This window comes from Oryx dammah, unplaced genomic scaffold (assembly GCF_014754425.2).
Source record: "Oryx dammah isolate SB20612 unplaced genomic scaffold, SCBI_Odam_1.1 HiC_scaffold_8, whole genome shotgun sequence".
In the NCBI taxonomy this organism is placed as follows: Eukaryota; Metazoa; Chordata; class Mammalia; order Artiodactyla; family Bovidae; genus Oryx; species Oryx dammah.
The window spans coordinates 48,361,172-48,383,090 of record NW_024070192.1 but is presented as its reverse complement, the minus strand read 5'-3'; the positions used below and the strand labels follow the sequence as shown (position 1 = coordinate 48,383,090).

The window sequence follows — 21,919 nt, the reverse complement described above, 5'->3', positions numbered from 1 at the left end:
TCATTTATAGCTAGGCTCAAAGTTATCTTTATTAATCAGAATAGGAAGCATTGCAATCAACATATTTTTGCCAACAAGAAATAAGTTTATTTATTCTTACAATGTAAAAATCCATGTTTCGGGATTCAGCAAACTCTTGGAAAGCATTTCTGTCTCCTGCTGGTTATGAAAACATTTTCCCTGCAAAAAGTTGTCAAGATTCTTGAAGAAATGGTAGTCAGTTGGCAGGAGGTCGGGTGAATATGGCAGATGAGGCAAAACCTTGTAGCCCAATTCGTACAACTGTTGAGGCCTTGGTTGTGTGACGTGCAGTCAGACATTGTCATGAAGGAGAATTGGGTCCTTTCTGTTGACCAACACCAGGCATTTTAGTTTCTGGTGCATTTCATCAGTAAACTGAGCGTAATTCTCAGATGTAGTGGTTTTGCTGAGATTCAGAAAGCTGTGGTAGATGAGACTGGCAGCAGACCACCAGTGACCACGGCCTTTTCTGGGTGGGAGTTTGGCTTTGGGAAGCGCTTTGGAGCTGCTTCTCGGTCCAGCCACTGAACTGGTTGTTGCTGGTTGTTGTATACAACCCACTTTTTGTTGCATGTCATAGTCTAATCAAGAAATGGTTCGTTTTTGTGTAGAATAAGATAAGACGACACTTCAAAATGATGATTTTTTTTATTTCAGTCAGTTCATGAGGCACATACTTCTCAAGCTTTTTCACCTTTCCAATTTGCTTCAAATGCCAAGCGACCATAGAGTGGTCGACGTTGAGTTCCTCAGCAACTTCTTGTATAGGTGTCAGGATCAACTTCACTGATGGCTCTCAATCGGCTGTTGACTTCCGATAGCCAGCCACTGTGCTCCTCATCTTCAAGCCTCTTGTTTTCTTTGCAGAACTTCTTGAACCACCACTGCACTGTATGTTCCTTAGCAGTTCCTGGGCCAAATGTGTTGATGTTGTGCATTGTCTCTGCTGCTTTATGAACCATTTTGAACTTGAATAAAAAAAATCACTTGAATTTGCTTTTTTGTCTATTATTTCTATAGTCTAAAATAAATATAAAATAAATAGCAAGTATTAAGTCATTAGCAAAAAAACATAAAGCAAGAAATGTGCATTAAAATGTTGTATAACATAACCACATTTATTTAAGAATTATTCCAATATCAAATGGCAGGGTTCAATAGTGCAAAACTGTAGCTACTTTTGCACCAACCTAATGTACAGGAACATTGACTTCAGCATTTTTTATGAGAGTGAAAAATTGGAAATAACATAAATGCCCAGCAGTAGGGAACTGGTTAGACTAGTGGGTCTCAATCTTATGAGACTCGATGTTTGATTTTTATGTTTTTAAAGCCTCTTGTACTATTTGGAAATGAAATGCATAGATAACATCTATGCCCATGATTTCAAAGAAATAAAGATAATGCCCTAACTGTACTGTAAAGGATAAATAAAAGAAGTAATATATAATAAAGCAATATAGTTTATAACAAAATAATACCTATCTCAATACAGAGAAGGCAGTGGCACCCCACTCCAGTACTTTTGCCCGGAAAATACCATGGACGGAGGAGCCTGGTGGGCTGCAGTCCATGGGGTCGTTAGAGTCGAACACGGCTGAGCGACTTCACTTTCACTTTTCACTTTCATGCATTGGAGAAGGAAATGGCAACCCACTCCAGTGTTCTTGCCTGGAAAATCCCAGGAACGGGGAAGCGTGTCGGGCTGCCGTCTATGGGATCTTACGGAGTCGGACACGACTGAAGTGACTTAGCAGCAGCAGCAGCAATATGTTTAGTCATTACAGTAGAAAGCATAATGCCTTAGTAGTCAGATGCTTGTCTTCATATGTTGAATCACTGTGCATATTACAACTACAAATGCACAGTGATTCATGCGTGTTGCATTGGTGATTCAGAAATTCCACAACTTAAGTCTTAGTAAACTTCTGAACAAAACAAGATAAAATCTCCTCTTGAAGTAATGCAGCTGCCTTCCTGGAAAATTCAATACATATTAGAACTAGCAGAAACATTTTGTCTTATGTGTAATTAGGTTTCAGGTCATGTAACTGTGAGTAAGTTTTCACCTACTTGAACATCTGGTGGGACATTTGAAAGTTGTGCAGTAGACAGGCCAGTTCTGTGGTGTGCAGTAGTATCTTGAGTGCCGTAAGATGTCTAGCATCCCTGGTCCCAAGTGCAGTAGTGCTCCCTAGTCATTATGGCAGCAAGAAAGCATCTCCTCAGATTTACACAATGCTTTCCTAGGAGGCGGTTGAAAACCACTAGGTTAGGAAATTGATATACTGGAATATTATTCATCCATTAAAAAGAATGAGGGAGCTCTGTGTGTACCGTCATGATAGATGTTGAGAATATATTGTCAAGTGGAAAAAAAATGGGCTATAAAACATCATGTGTGGTATCTCACTTTTGTTAAATATATACACACACAAGGAAGAAGGGCTGGAAATCAGAATGTTAATAGAGGGTGACATTCTTTTATTGTCTAAAATTTTTTAAACTGTAAGTTGGATTATTTTTTGTAAAACAATTAACTTATTGACACAAAAGTTCAAAAACTATTTAGGTCAGTCATTGGTCAATTTTTTTGTTATTGTTGAATAAAGTTTGAGGAAAGAAAAACGTATCATTAAAAGGATGTGAGGGAGAAGGTAATTTGATAAAAATTGACATTAAATTAAAATTATTTTTGTTTTAAATGGGAGAAATGGGGTAGTTTCTGCTCCAGATATTTACTTTGAAGCTATGGCCAGAAAGAATACCTTTCTTTCCTGTCACCTTTCTATAGGTCTTCATTTAGAAACAAAAGAATAATAATCACCACTTAAAGGAGCCTTGAAGAGTGTTTCTTGGATTTTCGTTCTATTACAGAATGTGAGAAATGTTTGCCCCAGGCCAAACAGATTAAACAATTATGCCTTCTCTACCTTCAAAGCCTGTGTTCTTAGATTCCTGTGGACCACAGAGAACAACTCTGCTATGTTGCCCTGACTTGAGAGTGGCAGTTTGGGGCAACCAGGGACACACATGTATGCATTTTTATAAGTTTAGAGAGTTTGGGTTGTACTCCTTGCCTTGGTATTTCAGAGACAGTACTGTCATTGGAACTGGAGGAAGGTCTGCTCTGTTCTCTGCTTACTATGGGAGAAAGGAAGGGAGCTGTCCTAGGTTTAACTCCCAACTCGGGTATAAGTTAGTACATCCCAAGGTATATAATTAAAGAGTTTTTGCTCCCAACTTTTTATTATGAAAAATTTCAAACTTGTAAAGAATTTGAAACAACAGTACAGTGATTACTTGTAGCCCATTACCCAGATAGAGCAGTTATTAACATTTTGTCAGGCTTTATCTGTAACTGTATATGTGTTAAGTAGGTATGTGACATTATTTTTCCATGGGAAAATAAATTGTGTGCATTATGAGACTCCCAGTTAAAACCTGTGTTTGTTTCCCTGCAGGTGCCATATCTACTTAAATGCTTGAAATAGTAGGTACTGTAGGAAGGAACAAAGCCGCCCTGAAATAAAAAGGAACATCATTTTTGTGTTTTCCTATTTGGAATGAGCTCATCTTATCTCTATGAACTTTTCTAAAATGATATAATCATTTGCAGATTTCTAGCTTCTGGTGCTGAAGATAGTCATATGGTGTTTTAAAGCTAGTAATTTTTCTTTATGTTCTAGATGATCCCTCTGATAAACCACCTTGCCGAGGCTGCTCCTCCTACCTCATGGAGCCTTATATCAAGTGTGCAGAATGTGGTCCACCTCCTTTTTTCCTCTGCTTACAGGTAACTCATTAAGGGGAGGCCAGTACTCTAGCCTGGAGAATCCCATGGACGGAGGAGCCTGGTGGGCTACAGTTTACGGGGTCGCAAAGAGTTGGACATGACTTTACTTTCACTCACTTTGCCTAGTTTTATAGGCATAGTAAATTCAGTGATGATTGTCAGTTGCTCAGAAGGACCGTACCTTGTTAAATCTATTTTTTCTAGTCAGTCTTTAATTACACATTTTACCAGTGAAAAATTGGAGAACAGAGCAAGATGGATGAGATAGTCTGTTGAATATTCCACTTCCTCCTGTATCAACCTAATGCTGTTTTTGCCAGTAGATTTCAAGTATTGGGACTACAGAAAATAGAATTGGAGGATTATTCCTTTTGATACCCCCTGTGACTCCTTTTTTTAATCTTATTGAAGAGTGATGTTTGGGCAGGTGACAAAGGAACAAAAGTGTTCTGTTGATGATGATAGTAGTCACAGTACTGATAAGTGCTTACTCTCTGCCAGGCTCTATTTTGAGTACTTTGCATGAACTAACTTTTAAATCATCACTGCAGCCCTAGGAAGTAATGATTAGTACTCCTATTTTACAGAGGAAACTTGGACAAAGAGAGGTTAAATAATTACTTGAGGGTCACACAGCAAACACCATATTTTATCAGATCCAAAATGCTATTAATTAAAAGAAACATCCCAATTTCAGAGATGTTAAAGTGTAAAGATGGCTGATGGAAGCTGTAATATACTTTTTATTATAAGATGAATCCATGTTTCAGAGTTGTAAAATATGACAAAATATATCTTAGAATTGCTCAAATACACTAAAGAGCAAGGATTCAATTTTAGACAGTCTGCTTCCTGGGCTTATGCTTTTCTAAAAGGAGGAGTTGTCCTAGGAGTAAGTCTTTTCCCAGTTTGTTGTTTTTTCTCTATGAGGGCCATTGAAAAGCTGTGGTCACGAACCTAACCTTTGAGTTGTGGCTGCAAACAAGAGTAAATGAATTCTTAAAAACTCATTCAAGAGTAAAATACCCCCAAGTCATCTTCTGTCCTTTAAGAAAGCATTTCAAAATGTAACTTTTTGGTAACTTAATTTTCCTTTCTTTTTCAGTGTTTCACACGAGGATTTGAGTACAAGAAACATCAAAGTGATCATACTTACGAAATAATGGTAATGAAGTTGTAGGAATTTCCCTTCATTTTCAGATTCTATACTGGATATTAGTCTTTCTTCATCTGCAAGTATCTCTCTTTTCTTTCCCCCACCTCTGAATTAGGTAATCATTGCCCAATAAGCTTTTTAGGATTTTATGGATCTATTAAAGCATTCAAGTCTGAAAATCATTTTATATACTCAGATTTTTGGTTTAATTCAGAAGGAATTTAACAGAGAAGGCAATGGCACCCCACTCCAGCACTCTTGCCTGGAACATCCCATGGACAGAGGAGCCTGGTGGGCTGCAGTCCATGGGGTCGCTAAGAGTTGGACACGACTGAGCAACTTCACTTTCACTTTTCACTTTCATGCATTGGAGAAGGAAATGGCAACCCACTCCAGTGTTCTTGCCTGGAGAATGCCAGGGATGGGGGAGCCTGGTGGGCTGCTGTCTATGGGTTCACACAGAGTCAGACATGACTGAAGTGACTTAGCAGCAGCAGAAGGAATTTAAAGGAAGTATTCTTTAAGATTTACTATGTAAGGATCAGAGGTGTGCTGCTTTCTAGGTTCATTTATAAACATAGTAAATGTATTGTTGCTGTGTTTGGCTAATGGTATTTTTATGTGGTTCATGTGGGCAGTGGTGAGATTTATGTCTGGCACTCCATCTTCTTGGCCTTGGAGAAATTGGTTACCCTTGGAGAGTTCAGTTATAAGATGAATATAGGGTGAATGATATAGTAATATATAAAATCACTTTGAAGAGATAGATTGACTCATAGTCCAGAATAAGACTTGGCTATAATTTGATTTGATTTTTTTTGACACCGAGAGACGGATGGATATTATTAGTAGTGTCCTTCCAACATTTTGGAGAAGGAAATGGGAACCCATTCCAGTATTCCTGCCTGGGGAATCCCATGGACAGCTGGCAGGGTCACATAGAGTCAGACACGACTGAAGTGACAGCATGCATTCCAATATCTAGCCAGAGGAGTGGGCACTTTACTAAGCCAAAGTAAATATCTGGTATGCTTGGCAGGCATGGATACAGTACCTTTGTCTGTTATCAGAGCCTATCGCCTGGTTCACCAAGTAGTTTTCTTACGTTTGGCCTCCTTTGTTGGTTTTCCTTAAAGGAAGGAATGCTGGTTGGGCATCTTCTTGACAGTAGTTTCACGTCATGGATTAATCGATTGATACTTGTGTAGTTTTCTCTTGCTGCCATAATAACTTATCAAAAATGAGGCAGCATAAGACAGCAGGCATTTATCATCTCACAGTTCTGTTGGTCAGAAGACCAATTATGTTAATTGGTTTGCTCCAGATTCCGTAAGGCCGAAATGAAAGTGTTGGTCTGTCTGGATTTTTATCTGGAGACCCTTGGGGAGAATCCACTTTCACTCCTTTCCCATTCTCATTCAAGTTGGTGACAGAATTCACTGCCTGGAGGTTGTAGGAGTGATGATACTGTTTCCTTCTTGATTGTTGGCCGGGACTTGCTCTCAGCCTCTAGAGGTTCCTGACCCCCTTTGTCCATATTCAAAGCCACCAGCAGCAGGGAGGCCTTGAAGGTTATTGATGAAATACTTGGCCTCTCTGACCTCTCCTGGTTCATGACTCCTGTGCTGGATCTCTCTGACTCCTCTCTCGCTTCAGGCCTGTGTAATTACAGTGGATTTAGCTGCATAATCCCCCTATTTTACAGTCAGTTAATTAGTACCTGGTCAGCACAGTCCCTTCACAGGAATATTTAGTTAGTGTTTGACTAATCAGGGGACAAGAGAGTGGGGGGCATCTTTAGAATTCTGTCTACCATAGTGCTGTAGCATGTCTACTTCTGTCTTTTAGAAGTTTGAAAAGGGTAACTCAGCATCTCCAAGTCTTATTTGTGAAGCCTTGAGTGAATTTCTGGGCCTGTAATGCCAAGAATCAGGTCATGGTCCATAATGAATTAGTCCAAGAAATGCTCCTTAGTAAGAGTTCTTGGCAGCCAACTGTCTGGCCTTCCCCTACCTCTCTAAACACCTTCAGTCTTCTAAGTATTTTCTTTACTAATTATAAGGTGTGGAATATATTTTTTAATATTAAGCTTTGATTTTTAGATCAGTTATAAGTTGACAGCAAAATCGAGTACAAAGTACAGAAATTTCGCGTGTATCCTCTGCCCCTACAAATGCATAGCCTCCCCTATTATCAGCATCCCCAGCAGAATTGCACATAAATTATCCCTGAGGAACCTTCATTGTCCATCATTATCACCCAAAGTCCATAGTTTATATTACGGTTCGCTCTGCGTGTTAACACATTGTGTAGATGTGTGGAAATACGGAATGACATGCATCTACCATTATAGTATCATACAGAGTAGTTTCATGGTCCTAAAAGTCTTCTGTGTTCTGCCTCTTCATCCACCCCTCCCCCTAACTCCTGGCAACCATGGAACTTTTTACGACCTCCATGGTTTTGCCTTTTCCAAAATGTCAGAGTTGGGACCGTATAGAGTGTACCCTTTTCAGATCGGCTTCTTTCATTAAGATATATATAATGTATGTACGTTTCCTGCGTGTCTTTTCATGGCTTGATAGCTTGTTTCTTTTTTAGCCCTGAATAATAGTCTGTTGTCTAGATGTACCACAGTTTATTTATTCATCCACCTACTGCAGGATATCTTGGTTGCTTCCAAGTTTTGACAATTAAGAATAAAGCAACTATAGATATCCACATACAGGTTTTTCTTCAGACCTAAGTTTTCAGTTCCTTTGGGTAAATACCAAGAAACATGGTTGCTGGATCATATGGTAAGGGTTCGTTTTGTAAGAAACCATCAAGCTGCCCAAAGTGGCTGTGCCGTTTCGTGTTCCCACCAGCAGTGGAAGAGAGTTCCTGTTGCTCCACACCCTTGCCAGCATTTGGTGTTGTCAGTGTTCTGGGTTTTGGCCATTCTGATAGGTATATGGTGCCGTCTCATTTTAACTTGGATTTCTCTGACAACATATGATATGGAATATATGAAATATGAATTTTTTTTCCCTTTTGTTTCCCTTTTGTTAATTGCAAAATGAATGCAGGATTGGAGGAAGAGTGTGGTCAGAGTAGCTGTGACTCTGAGTTCATTTCTCTAAGGTTATCCCATCTTCAAAAGTTAGCTTTATTCGTCCCAGATTCACACAAGAATGCTAAGAAGCAGAATACATATTTATTTATTTGAATTGTGATTTAGTGTACTTTAAGTAGATTGAGATTATCCTCTGCAGGAAGACTGACCATGAACTCGTTTTAACTATTCTGGGCCCCATGCCTTCTGCCTAATGCTGATGGCATGAAGTTTCTCTCCAAGTCCATCTAACTCTTCAGATTACATCATTCTTTTCTCATATATTCTACACCCATTCAAACACGTTTCAGAATTCTGTTCTCTATTTTATAGCATTTTTGGAGATTACTAATGCTCTTTTTTTTATTCTTCTAGTCTTTACTCCCAGATAAGGAAAAGATGGATCTCCTTCCATAGGAATGATGACCAAATTTTGGTTTTCTGTACATGAAGCCACTAAAACCTTGATTTTTTTTTTTTTTTTTTTTTCCATATGAAGCCTCAGAAAACTTTAAATGGTTTTCAGTACTTTTGCCATCTCACAGTGCTGTATTTTTGGAAGTTACTCATGCTGTGGTGGGTGGTGCATTAATCAAGATTTCTGAGTTCTTTGCCTATTTTTGTCTTATAATTCTTAGAACCTTGAACAAGTCAAGGCACCTCTTTTTGCCACACCCTTTATACCAGTGATCCTTACACTTTAATGCATAAGAGTCACCTGGGAGCTTCTTACTAGTAAAGATTCCTAGACCTTGCTACTAGAGAGTCTTGTTCAGTAGGTCCAAAATTGGGTTCAGAAATTGAAAAACACTGATTCAACTTTAAGAAAAACTGCCTTATATGCCCATTTTGCTTTGGTGTAGAAAGGCTTTCTGGTTTATCTTATAGTAAAGTTGGTGAGGGCTAATTAATATTAGAAAATACACTTTCAGAAATACAGGCTTTTCAACTATGAGTTGTTGTTGTATTTGCCTGTATTTATGGTACTTTCCAGATTGATTATTTTGAATTTAATACAGATACAGCCTCTGAAATTTCTCATTTGGATCTCATAGTACCTCACGTGAGGCATATTCCTAGTAGGTGCTCAGATAAAATGTATTGCTTATTAGTAATATAATTTGACAGACCACAGAGGGTTTCTTATGTGTGTGTGTGATTAACAGAAGATAGAACAATTTCTAAACAACTGTGTGATTGAAGGATTGCTCTTCTATTTATTTACTTATGTGGCCCTGCCGGGTCTTAGTTGTGGGGATCTTCTCTCGTCGTCGTGGCAAGCGAACTCTTAGTTGCAGCATGCCAGCTCCTTGACCAGAGTTTGAAATTGCACCCCCTGTGTTGAGAGCAGAGTCCTAGCCACTGGACCACTAGGAGAATTCCTAAAGATCTCGTGTGTGTGTGCGTGCGTATGTCCTAGGAAGTGCTCAGGAAGTGTCCAACTCTTTGCAACCCCATGGACTATAGCCTGCCAGGCTCCTCTGTCCATGGGACTCCCGGACAAGAATACTGGAGTGGGTTGCCATTTTCTTCTCCAGAGGGTGTTCCCCACCCAGGGATTGAACCCATGTCTCCTGTGTGTCTCCTGCATTGTAGACAGATTCTTTACCTGCTGAGCCACCAGGGAAGCCCAGGCTCTTGTGTGACTTTTTTTTTTTTTTTTTTAACTATTCTAGGTTGGTTACCTCATATATTTATTCTATGGGTTCTTCCTCTCCTTCCTACCCCTCCCTCACTATTTCTCTTGTTTCATATAGTTTGATTGTTTAAAAACCTGCATTGTTTGTCTTATAGATGTTAGCACAGTCTAGATTTTGCTGATTAACATGTTCATCTGAGTTCTGTGTTTCCTACAAATTAGTAGTAACATATATTGGCTATATCAGATTCATTCACGATCATTGTCTAGATTTGTTCATCTAGGATTGCAAAATACATAGTTCTCTTTTAATTCTATCACTTCTTTTAGGGGTTAAAATAATTCTATAAAAAGAAACATCCCACTGAGGTAAAGTTTGTACAGAAAGGCAGGATAAATTATTTCCCTTTGTTTACCAGTTTTGAATGTATGAGTTCCTTCTCTGGCATCCTCTAGACATTGAGGATGTTTGGCATGTTTTAAACCTTTGCAATTGTTATTCTTTTTAATGTTCAAAATGTTTCATTTTTAGTTAGTGGGAACCTCTACAAGTTGACCTCTGAATCCTTTTGACATAACCCTTATATTCTTTGAGAGTTTCTTTGCTTTACAGTATAACAAAATGTTCCAGTCTCATCTTGTACGTTTCCTCCCCAAAACTAAAATGAGTGTTTTCTTGAAAGAGCCCTGGTTCCTTTAGTGGAAAATTGTACTTAGAGACCACACACAGGGCACTAGAAGTATTCATTGTTGTTGGATTACTCATTTTTTCTAGATCTTTTCATTGAACAGTGTTAGGACAGTTTTCTTGTTTTTTTTTTTTTTATTATTATTTCTTATACAGTTTTTAAAGGTTACACTTCATTTACAGTTATTACAAAATATTGGCTATGTTCCTTGTGTTGTACAGTACATCTTTGTAGCCTATCTTACACCCAATAGTTTGTACCTCCCACTCCTTCACTCCTATATTTTACCCCCCACATATATACTGGTAATCACTAGTTTGTGCTCTGTATTGGAAATTTTTCTTTTAAGTCAAAATACAGAGTTCATACTAAATCAAATACAAGACCACATGGTTTTACATAACCTCATAGATCGCCTATCTTTTTTTCCCCCCAAGCCCCAAATCCCACTGTCCAGTGACACCAGTACAGTTGCTTAACAGCTTTATCCCACACTACATCAACATATGATAATCTCAGAATAACTCCACCAACACTATTTGAAAACGATAGTTGTCAGTCACTACTTGATTTTTTTGGCAGTTCGTTTTACTTTTTAAAGTATAGTCTACGATAAATATATAGTCAAATAATTGTTTTAAAGTCACCTGGGATTGCTTCTTTCTGTGTGATTATGCCTTAAAATTAATCCATAGGTTAATTTGCTGCACTTTACTTTTGCTTCTTGTGATTTTAAAATTTAATACTTAGTGTACAGTATTTATGTTTTCAAAGTCAGGTCTACAAAAAAGGAATATTCAGAAGGATCAGCTTTTATCCTTGTCCTTTCCATCCTGTCTTCTCCCTCCCTCCCCAATAGGTAACTTTGGTCCTAATATATGATTTAATCTTGCATTTTAATAGATAGAAATAGACACATTTGTATTGCTCTCTTAGCCAAGTGGGAACACGCTATTATACTTACCTCTACCTTTGTGCTAAGTTTAAGAAACGTATTTCTACATGATCTAAATGGCATTTGTGGTTGATAATATTTATTGGAGATCGTAATGGTAGAACTAGAGGTGGGGAGTGCGAACAACTAATGAGGACGTTCTTCAGGTGTCTCTCAACACCATGAGAATGATAGCCATTGGACTTAATTAGGATTACATTTGGGGTTGCTGGGTTCTATTTCTCTATCTGTTCTTAGGCAGAACTTTTTCTTCCTCAGACCTCAGATTTTCCTGTTCTTGATCCCAGCTGGACTGCTCAAGAAGAAATGGCTCTTTTAGAAGCTGTGATGGACTGTGGCTTTGGAAATTGGTAAGAGCTTGGGAGGAGGGGTTATCCTGCCCTAGCAGTCTCCAAAAAGACAGTGCTGTTGAATTAAGAGGAGGAACCTCAGAAAAAGGAGTTAGGGGCCGTATGTTGCTTTTCTCTTGACCCATGACTTAGAGACAAGTCCTTTTCCCGTCTACATGTGTTTTTCCAAAGCTGAAATACCTCACAGGGCTACGGGATGTTTAGTGGTCTGTGACTGACCAGCTTTAAAAGACCACTTTGGACATATCAACACCACGGAAGGTTGTTTATTCCTCTCTGAATAGTGGGGAAGCGTAGGCACTATTGGTTATTCTTCCTTTCTGATTTTGTAAACTTTTCTTGGCTGTAGATGGCCTTGTCATTTAAGTGAGTCAGACTTTAGATGAATGGCCATAGCTTGCCTGAGATTCAAATTTGATAGATTGCCTATTCACGTTTTTTGGTTTTAGCTTGTATATACTTGCTTAGTCCTAGCGTGGCAGAATTGAACAGCGTTCAGTTGCCTTATGAGGTGACACTGCTTAATAATGATACTGCTACTTTCATTTTTACCTTTTTGGAATACTTTCCAACTGATGGTTTCTTTCTATGAACTAGATAGCAGAGACATTATTGAATATATTTTGTTCACGAAGAATCTGAAGCTTAGGAAGTTAAAAAACGACTTCTTATGACCACATAGTTTATTAATGTTACCAGAGGACCCTTAAATAGCTCTTCCTTGTCCTGACTTCCTAGAGTATATCCTCTATCAGATGTTGATAAAATATACTATGCTGCCTCCCTTATGTCCAGGGCCTTGAAGAAACAGATTTGAGTTCTATTCATATTTTGCTTATATTTATCAAGCATCATAAAATTTTGTTTACTATAGGAATACCGAATATAGAAAAAAGTGATCATTTTCTTGCTAGTCTTCTTTGGCCTAGTTTTTCATTTTTTGTCTAAAAGGGGTTATTCCTCTTTGTACCTCTTCCTTAGCAAAGACCATCGTTGGTCTCTCTGCTATGGGTAAGGCACTAAGCTTGGTGGTGAGGATGCTGGAGCCAAGAATTATGACATGTATCCTGTCTCCAGGAAGCTTGTAGTCTAGTAGGGGAATCAGCATAAATGTACAGTTGGTTGAAGTACATAAATCAGAGCATAGTGATGCCTTAGGAGGCAAGTGAAATGGAGGCACTTGCCTTATGAGGCACAATACAAGTGAAGTGTCGTGGAAGAGAGAGGTTGAGAGAGGACTTTGAGAGATTTCACCTCTACCTCTGCATCATCTGGGCCAGGAGTCAGGGTTCTTAAGTACAAATTAAGTGGCTTTGACACTTCCGTGTTTTGTGTTCTTAAGCAAGTTTGTTAACCTCTTTGGGCCTCATTTTTTTCATCTGTGAAACTGAGATAGTAAATACACTACACAGTTAATACTAGCATTGATTGACTGTACATATTTCCAGCTTAGAGCTTGGTCTGTCATGAGAGCTCTAGTAAAGAAATGTTTGTTCACATGAAGTGTTTTGTAAACTATAAAATATGCAAATATAAATGTTCTGGCTTATTATTAATTATAGCAATTCTTTTGATAGAGCCTAGCTCACAGGGAAATTCACAGATTTTCTAATAATCTTCCTTATTTTGTTGAAAAGAAAAGGACTTTTTTAGATATTGGCACCTCTACATGGAATAGCAGGATTTGAAACATCAGATTATACCAATGCTGTGTTTATATCACTGTTCTGCCAATAGCTGCATGATATCAGTTTGGGGGTATCAAATTCCACACATTGTATCAGTGGGACTTAAAATATGGAAAAAACAAACCATATTTTGACCATTATGTATAATGAAAACTCTGCTTCCTTTTCTCACTTTCCACACTCTAGGCAGGATGTAGCCAATCAGATGTGCACCAAGACCAAGGAGGAGTGTGAGAAACACTATATGAAGCATTTCATCAATAACCCCCTGTTTGCATCTACCCTGCTGAACCTGAAGCAAGCGGAGGAGGCAAAAACTGCTGATACAGCCATTCCGTTTCACTGTAAGTACCTCCCTGTATCAGTAAGAGAGTCTAGTATGGAAATCATTATAATTAACCATCCCAGTATTAAGTCCAAGAAGCAATTTGTTATTTTCGTTCACTTGTTTGTGGCAATTATAGCAAACTTTTTTTTTTTTTTTCCAATCTCATGTGACTTAGGGACTCATGGGTATAACAAAACATAACCAAACCCATGATGAATTATAAATGGACATCTTTTCTGAATGACTCCCAGGGCACAAATAATGAGATATGATTATTTTTCTTTCCCCTGCCTCTTTCCTCATACTTTCTGGAGACAGTTTCATAGCTGACTAACTCAAAACCTGGGGCTATCTCCTGTTTGGATAGCCCTTCGGATGTTAGCACTTTGTTCTCAAATGGTTTAGACCATTTCTTCCTCATGGCAATGCAGTAAGACAGAAAGAGCAAGTGCTTTGGTTTTGCGCGCAAGGAACCTGAAATTCAGAAAGGTCAAATAATTTGTGCAAGATCACAGGACTAGTGACTCAATTCCAGCTCACTCCAAATCCAGTGGGGTTTTTGCCTATCAGTTGGATGGGATTTGTAAATTGATAACTGAGAAGGGAGCAGAAGCAGACAGGGTAAATACTTAAGTTCTGTAATGCTAGAGAAAAGATCTTTGATTTTCTTTTATATTAGGGAAGTAAAAAGCAGAGGGAATTTTCCGTATTTACTTAGAGGATTCCCTAAATCTTAGTTTCTTTTTTTTTTTTCTTTTCCCTGCCCTTTGTAGCATGTGGGGTCTTAGTTCCCCAACCAGGAATCGAACCCATGTCCCTTGCAGTGGAAGTGCAGTCTTAACCACTAGACCACCAGGGAAGTCCCCTTAATTTCTTTTTTAAGAAGTCAGTTTGTTTCCGTAATACTTTACTTTTTTACTTTCCTTTATAAAAATCTTTTGAATTTTATTTATTCTCTCAGACACTATCTTCCTCCAAATAAAAATATTTCAGAATCTAAATGAGAACTTTTTTTGTGTTACTTTTTTTATGCCAATATTTTATTAAGGTATTAAGAAAAACTCGAAATTCTTTCAGCTGCAGATGACCCTCCCCGACCTACCTTTGACTCCTTGCTTTCTCGGGACATGGCAGGATACATGCCAGCTCGAGCAGATTTCATTGAGGTAGGAGAAACTTGTTTTTGTTTCGAATGAGGCCATGTCTCTTACCTATAGGTTCCATACCACTAAAAAGCTTTTCAAAACACTGTAATTTGTAGGGCCTTAGGCAGTCTCATTTTCTCCATCTGAGTGCCTTTTCTCATTTGTAAACTTTTTCTTTGGAAGGGTAGAAGTTCTTCAGACCAAGAACTTATTTCTTTACCACTAGTGCCACCTGGGAAGGCCCCTTAAGAACTTATTTCTTAAGTCCCATTTCCTTAGTAAGTATAGGGTTTCTATAGTCTGATTCTCATTCCATACCTAGAGGGTTCCAAGGTTGTATTATGTCAGGGGGTTGGGAAACTTTTTCTATTAAGGTCCCGATAGTAAATATTTTAGATTTTGTAGACCATAAAGTCTCTGTTGGAACTAAACTTTGCCATAATTGTGCAGAAAGCAGCATAGATAATAGTAAACAAAGGAGCATGCTGGTGCACCAGTAAAACTTTATTTATAAAAATAGGCAGTGGGCTAAATTTGGTCTATAGGCTGTAGTTTGCTGTCTTCTGTATTATGTTCACAAGTGTATAAAGAATGATGAATGTGTGGAAAAGCTACATGTTCTTGCAGCCATAAAGCCATGTGAATGTAGTCACATGTCTCTTGATTTACCACCTCATCCACAATTATAGCACTCCTGGAGGTAATTAAAGTTTAGCAAACTATAAACAATTTTGCTGGCCACACCCAGGTCAGCATTTTGTTCTTGGCAGCTGCTGTTGTAGAGCTCCCTCATAGACACTACCCCTGCATATTGTACTCATTGAACAGAATATGAACAAATCTACCCACTGAGCTGTATAACCAATATTCTGGAATAAATAGAGCCCTCAGAAGGTGGTAGAAAGGTAGATGAATTAATGCACACAATTTTCTTACCTAAATGCTTGAAGGACTAGTCAGAGTGAGATTTTCTTGATTTACATTTTATGAACAGACTACTTTTAGAACCAAATATTTATTCCTGGACTCATAGCTTTCTCATTTTTTTGCTGTCAGTATTGCCTGAAAGCCTCTCAGATTTTTCCCATGATTTATTACTTATGGCAGTTATCCTGGCCTTGTGCCCCATTCAGTACTTTTTAACAAGTGTTTGTATATTTGCTGTTTGCTTGTAAAGCATGGCTCCTACAAAGGCATTACTCAGAGCTGATGGATCTGAGGTGGGAATTTTTTTCCCCAAACAGGAGTTTGACAATTATGCGGAGTGGGACTTGAGAGATATTGATTTTGTCGAAGATGACTCGGACATTTTACACGGTAACATTTTATTTCAATAAGTGTTTCTATTGATTGCAACCTGTAATGAGACTGTGCTGGCTGCTAGGAATGTAAGAATGAATAAGATAGTCTCCTGCCCCTTATGGGACTGAAAGTATAGTGGTTAAGATGCTGAACATATCCTGTTGCCGGGATTTGACCATAATGAGAAGATCATTTGTGATGATGGTGAGAATGTTGATCATATAATGGTAGGTGGGAATATCCCATCCCTTGGACTGTGTGAGCTTTCTTTTGAGACAAGCCTATGCTGAGGTAATTGGTTAAATGGTCCTCACTGCCTCCTTAAAAGAAAAGGAATCAGGGTGAAAACCTGGGACTTCAACAGCAACTACTGATACTAAATGTTCGTTGTAATTTGTTACCCCAGATTTCCCATAGCAGGGGAAAAGAATGGAAGTTCAAGAGTTTTTAGACCAAGACTGAAAATTTCTTCTTTCTCAGAACTGTTGGATTTTTAGTACTTCTGAATTCTTAAGATTAGCCTGCTGTTGGTCTTTTGTTATAAGTAAATGGTTAATGTCAATAAGGCTCTTAAAAGTGGATGGTTAGACTTTTACTGGAATATCTTTTTTTCCTTTTCTTTCCATTTTCAATGAACTATGTATTTAAAATAATCCCAAATCTTCTGTTTCATTTCAGTCCAGAATTAAGAGTGATAGATGTAGTAAGTGAATCCCTTGGATTCTATATTTCCTAAACAACATCTTTGTTATTTCTCTTAACTGTATATGCCAGGTAGGAAGGGCAAGTTAGACTCCTTGTTGATTTATAAATCGACCTTTCAGGTTGCATTAACTGGTCCTCTGTCTCTTGAAGGGGAAATTTTACTCTTCCCTTCATAGAAGAGCTGTTTAGGTATTTGTTACACCAGATCTGGGACCAAGAAAGAGTCCTCATAAAAATTTTACCTTTAGAATTTTTTTCTCTACATACTTCTTAAGCAGTTTTCTTTGTAAAATTTCATTTCTCTCCTTTTCTCCCACACAACTTTAAGGAAAAGTCAAAGTGACGCAGATTGAACTAAAAGAGGAAAGCTTGAAGGCAAACTACTTTAGTGTTCACTAGAGCCGTTGTACTTGTTCAGTCTTCCATGTCAATCTCTGCTTTTCAACCCTGGTAACTCATGTTATTGTCTGTTCTCACCTAATGGTGGTGTCCCCTTGAAGGTAGTGTGCAGATTGCCATTCAGTATTTCTCCTCATACATGCCAGCTTTAATTAAAATGGTATTATTTCCTGGCTTGTATCATTCTTACCCAGAATGCAAAAAAGCAGTTTTATAAGTATCATTTTTTTAGATGCTATTGAGAAGTACTGAACTTCTGAAAGTCAAAATTTCTAATGTCAATAATGTCTCAACAATGTAAAGGACTTGTTGAATCACATGTCTAGGCCTTAGTCCAAGGTCTTCATTCTTAAGCCTCAACATCATTAAGAAAACTATAGTGATGGTTGGTATTTCATTTTACTCTGCATTCTTTGTGAAAGCAGGATTTGTAGTTTCTTCTGGTACATTTATGGTCCTTCCTATAATTAAGTGGGGCAAAAGGAAAAAAAAATCAAAAAGAAGCAATTGATTAGCAAGTTTTATTTTAGTTAGCATCTCAAACCTATAGCATACTTTAGTTATTTGTGTTCTTTCTACAGATTCTGCAACCTTTTAAGTTACTTGATTCTAATTCATAATCTCTGCCTCCGCTTTCCCATCATGTCTAGTAGTGAACTATAAGATGTTTAGATAGGTGCTTTTTGAAAGGTGATGACATCATTGAGAGGGTTGGCAGGACTGGAGATCAAAGGGATGCTTTGTCGATGGCTCTAAGTTCTCATATTCCTCCTCTGGCAGCATGACCCCACTGTCCAGTGGGGCATATTGTCCTTGAGCTGAGCAGTTTCTCCCAGAACACTCAAGTGAAGGGGACTAGGAGCCTAAGGAGAGTAGGGAGAAATGAGAAGGAGCTTTTTATGCACACTCAGAGCAGAGAAGGGGGCACCTGTTTTCTGTAGATCAGGACAGTGATTCAACCTCGGGCTTGCTTCTGAGTCACTTGGAATCCTGCTTGCAATTTCTCTGTGTCCCTGGCCAACAAAGGATGACACTGACTAGTCAGGGTGAATGTCTTCAATGGAAGAGGGTTCATAATTCAGATTGATGTTATTACCATTCCATTATACTATTACACTCTTATTATTACTGAGCATTTATAACATTCCTTTTATGTTTCCTCACTCACAACTACTAGAAGGAAGTAAATTGTTTGGCTGGGTTTTGTATCCTGTTCCCAGGCATCTAGAAGATGGGGTGATGCCACCAAGGTCTTTTTCTTTCCCAAGACTTTTGCTATGATTCATGGAATTTGTCTAATGAAGGAGGTTTAAATGGTCCATTATAGAGGCCTAGGACACAATGGAGGAATAGATGATTACATTCCAGCCATACCAAACATGTTTCAGAATGGGCCCCCAAAAGATACTACATGTGAAGTAATGTCTGAGGAAGACAATAACGAAGTTCTGGGATCGCTAAATGAAACCTCTTTATACTTTATTTAAATTGTTGGTCTGCAGAGGGAGATGCAGAAGACCCAAAACTCAGTGCCCCCTCTGTCGTAGTGTGTTGTGAGACGTCAGTGCTGACATACAGTGCATTTCCCTTTTCCTCAGGGAATGTTGCTCCCCATCTGCTTGTATTGGGAAAATCTCTCCTAAATTTGTGGACTCGTCTTTCTCAGAGTTTTCCAGGCGGTAAGCCTTAGCACAGCATCTTCTAATCGTTGCCAGCCAATAACCCGGGCAAACAGTTGTTGTCATGAGCTCCTTTCTCAGCACTTCTCAGGGTTGCACACCAGAGAAATTTACTTTGCTTTTGGAAAGCTAATTTCAGCCAACTTTCTTGATCAGATATAGATATGTTCCCCTTCATGCCCCCGATTTTCCTTCTTTGGTCCATATTGTCAGCCTTTGGTCCTCCCAGGTGGCTCAGTGGGAAAGAATCCACCTGCCAGTGCAGGAGATGCGGGTTCAGTTCTTGGGTCAGGAAGATCCCCTGGAGCAGTAAATGGCAACCTACTCCAGTATTCTTGCCTGGGAAATCCTTGGTGGGCTCTCTGTCCATGGGGTCGCACAAGAGTTGGACACGACAGAGCAACTAAACAGCAATTTTCAGTCTTAATGGTATTTATGTCTAAATAGTCCTAAGCACATAGCAGCCAAATCACCATCAAGGGAAAGAAACTGCCAATAGGTAGGTGAGTAGGCACAGTGACCAGGCTGGACTTTTGATTTTCTAACTGTTAAAGGCTCTAAATAATAATAATTAATACATACAGCACTCTCTGTTTGCCAGGTACCGTTTAAGTTTTTGATACGTGTGAACTCAATCCTCACAAAACTCTTTGAGTTGGGTGTTACTACGCCCATTTTATAGATGGGGAAATTGAGGAGTGGAAATATCAAGGTCAAGTTATAACCTGCAAGTGGCAGTGCCATCTCAAGCTTTTAATACTACTGTGCTTAATATATCTGTGCTCTTAATACTACTAGACTTATTGTATCTACCATCTTGAACCTTTTTTTTCTTCTTAGATTTCACGTTTTTTTATAATCTATGACTTAATCACATTCCTGAGAAGTGGAAATAGTCATTTTCCCATTCTCCCTTCAGAGAAATGTACAAAGGAGTGAAACGACTTGCCTAAGGCTTCCTGGTTGCTGACTTTGACCGTGAGGTCACATAGTCATCCTTTTTTCATAGCCCTGATTGTGTCCATCTCGGCCAAAAGCTTCAGGGGCAGGGGAATGACTTTTAAGAAGCTTCATTCTGGGGAATACCTGATTCACAGGTTTGTGCTCGTGTGCTTGCAGTAGGGGTTTTGATTGGTTTCCACACAGTTAAGGCCTCTGAGTTGCTTTTCCTGCCAAGAAAGCAGTAAGTGCCTTCTGTCAGGAAAACAGAAACATGTTGCCAGCTATTTTGAACAATGTTAGAAATACACTGCAGTGGGAAGGAGCTGCCTCTGACTGCTGCCCACTTCTTGCAATATTTTAAGGCAGCCATTTGGAGACTTTGTTATCAGTCCCCAGTGTAATCACAGGGAGACTAGTCATCCCCCCAGACTGGGATTTCAGAGGCCTGACAGTAGTGGAGAGGTTATGGGTGGTTTGGGTTGGTTGGTTTTTACGGAGCTCTGGGTCTTTGTGTGCCTGCTCTACTCAACTCTCCAGTCACTTTAAGAAGAGTGTGAACCTGTGATTGTCCTTCATTCAGTGTCTCCTTCTCATTTCTGTTCTGCCTGCTGTGCTGTGTCCTCCCTGGGTTTTTCATGCAGTTAAGACCTTATAATCAGTTGTTGCGATCTGAGTGTGCTTCATCAAGACAAGAGAGAGCTTCAACTGTGAAATTTTTTCCCTGGGAGAATTCCAGTTCTCCTCGCATTTGTTGCTCTGTGTTCCCTTTCTCCCCTTTGTTCTCCAGAGCTGGTTGTACAAGCTTCCACTACTGAATTGATCAAGCACCAGAACTGTTTATCAGCAGGATTTATTTATAGAGGTTTTTGTAACATAGTCTCTTCAGTTTTTTTTCTCTGTTTTAATTCTTTCCCACACAAATCTTAGGAAACAACATGATATGTTAGTATATTAGAAAAATTACAGAACTGTTTTGTCAAAATTAGCACTAACCTCCCCACTGGATTTTCTGGTAGTTTCTTTCCTACTGAACTCATCTTGTTATTCAGTGGATAAATGAGATAAGGCACCTAAAGAGCCTGGATCGTGATAAATACTCAGTGTATGTTAGCTCTTTACCTATTTGCTTCTTATTTGTTGTATTTGCTTCTCTTTCTGCCTTGAACTGTTGACTTCCTAATTCTCTTTCTCTTAAGAAGGAAGGTAGAGTCCATGCTAAAACTTGCATTTGGTTGTGATGTGAAGTCGCTCAGTCATGTCCGACTCTTTACGATCCTGTGGACTGTAGCCCACCAGGCTCCTTCATCCATGGGATTCTCCAGGCAAGAACACTGGAGTGGGTTGCCATTTCCTTCTCCAGGGGATCTTCCCGACTCAGGGATTGAACCCAGGTCTCCTGCATTACAGGCAGATGCTTTAACCTGGGAGCTTAAAGCTTGCCCTCATTCACGGCAGAGAGAAGGCAAGTGCAAAGGCCTCTAGTCAGGACAGTGCCTGAGCATGGCTGGCAAGTGGACGGGGGCAGGGGTGGCATGAGTAGGCAACCAGGAAGCCAGGGCTGGACCCTGCAGGCCCAGGAAGGATTTATCGTGAACCCTCACCAGCTCTTTTCCCTTTCGACTCTCGAAGTTAGTGAAGAAGCGGAAGCCATCCGTGTCAGAGCCCTTCAGCAGCACCTTGCGGGCAGACGGTCTCCCATCTCTTGTACACGTAGTGCATGTCAAAAACAGGTCGTCTCCTTCCCATTCCTCCTGCCACTTCCACCATAGACTTATATGAAGCCTGTCTCCCCCAGCAGTGTTCTAGGACCTGTCCTTCCATAGCAGGTGTATTAGGAAGCACTGGCAGGGCCTGGGCATCCTGTGATACCTTTGCTTCTATAAGGAACATGTATAAATCAAGAAAGAGTTCATACAGAGAAAGAGTTCTACAACCTGAAAAAAGGTTTGAAATCCATTGCCTTAAATCTTGGACCTGATATTATTGAATTATTTTTACTTTGTGGGTTGTGATGAGGAAAAATGAAGCAAC

General features: G+C 39.2%; 1 protein-coding gene across 3 annotated transcripts in view; it reads left to right on the top strand.

Moving 5' to 3' along the window:
* Positions 1 to 21,919, top strand: part of TADA2A (transcriptional adaptor 2A) — a 45,913-nt gene that overhangs the window by 7,924 nt on the left and 16,070 nt on the right. For all 3 annotated transcript variants that reach the window (XM_040244109.1, XM_040244108.1, XM_040244110.1), the window contains exons 3-8: positions 3,711 to 3,817; positions 4,923 to 4,982; positions 11,609 to 11,700; positions 13,575 to 13,732; positions 14,794 to 14,882; positions 16,106 to 16,178. In XM_040244109.1, coding sequence (XP_040100043.1) covers positions 3,711 to 3,817; positions 4,923 to 4,982; positions 11,609 to 11,700; positions 13,575 to 13,732; positions 14,794 to 14,882; positions 16,106 to 16,178 — 579 coding nt within the window. The remainder of the gene's footprint in view (positions 1 to 3,710; positions 3,818 to 4,922; positions 4,983 to 11,608; positions 11,701 to 13,574; positions 13,733 to 14,793; positions 14,883 to 16,105; positions 16,179 to 21,919) is intronic.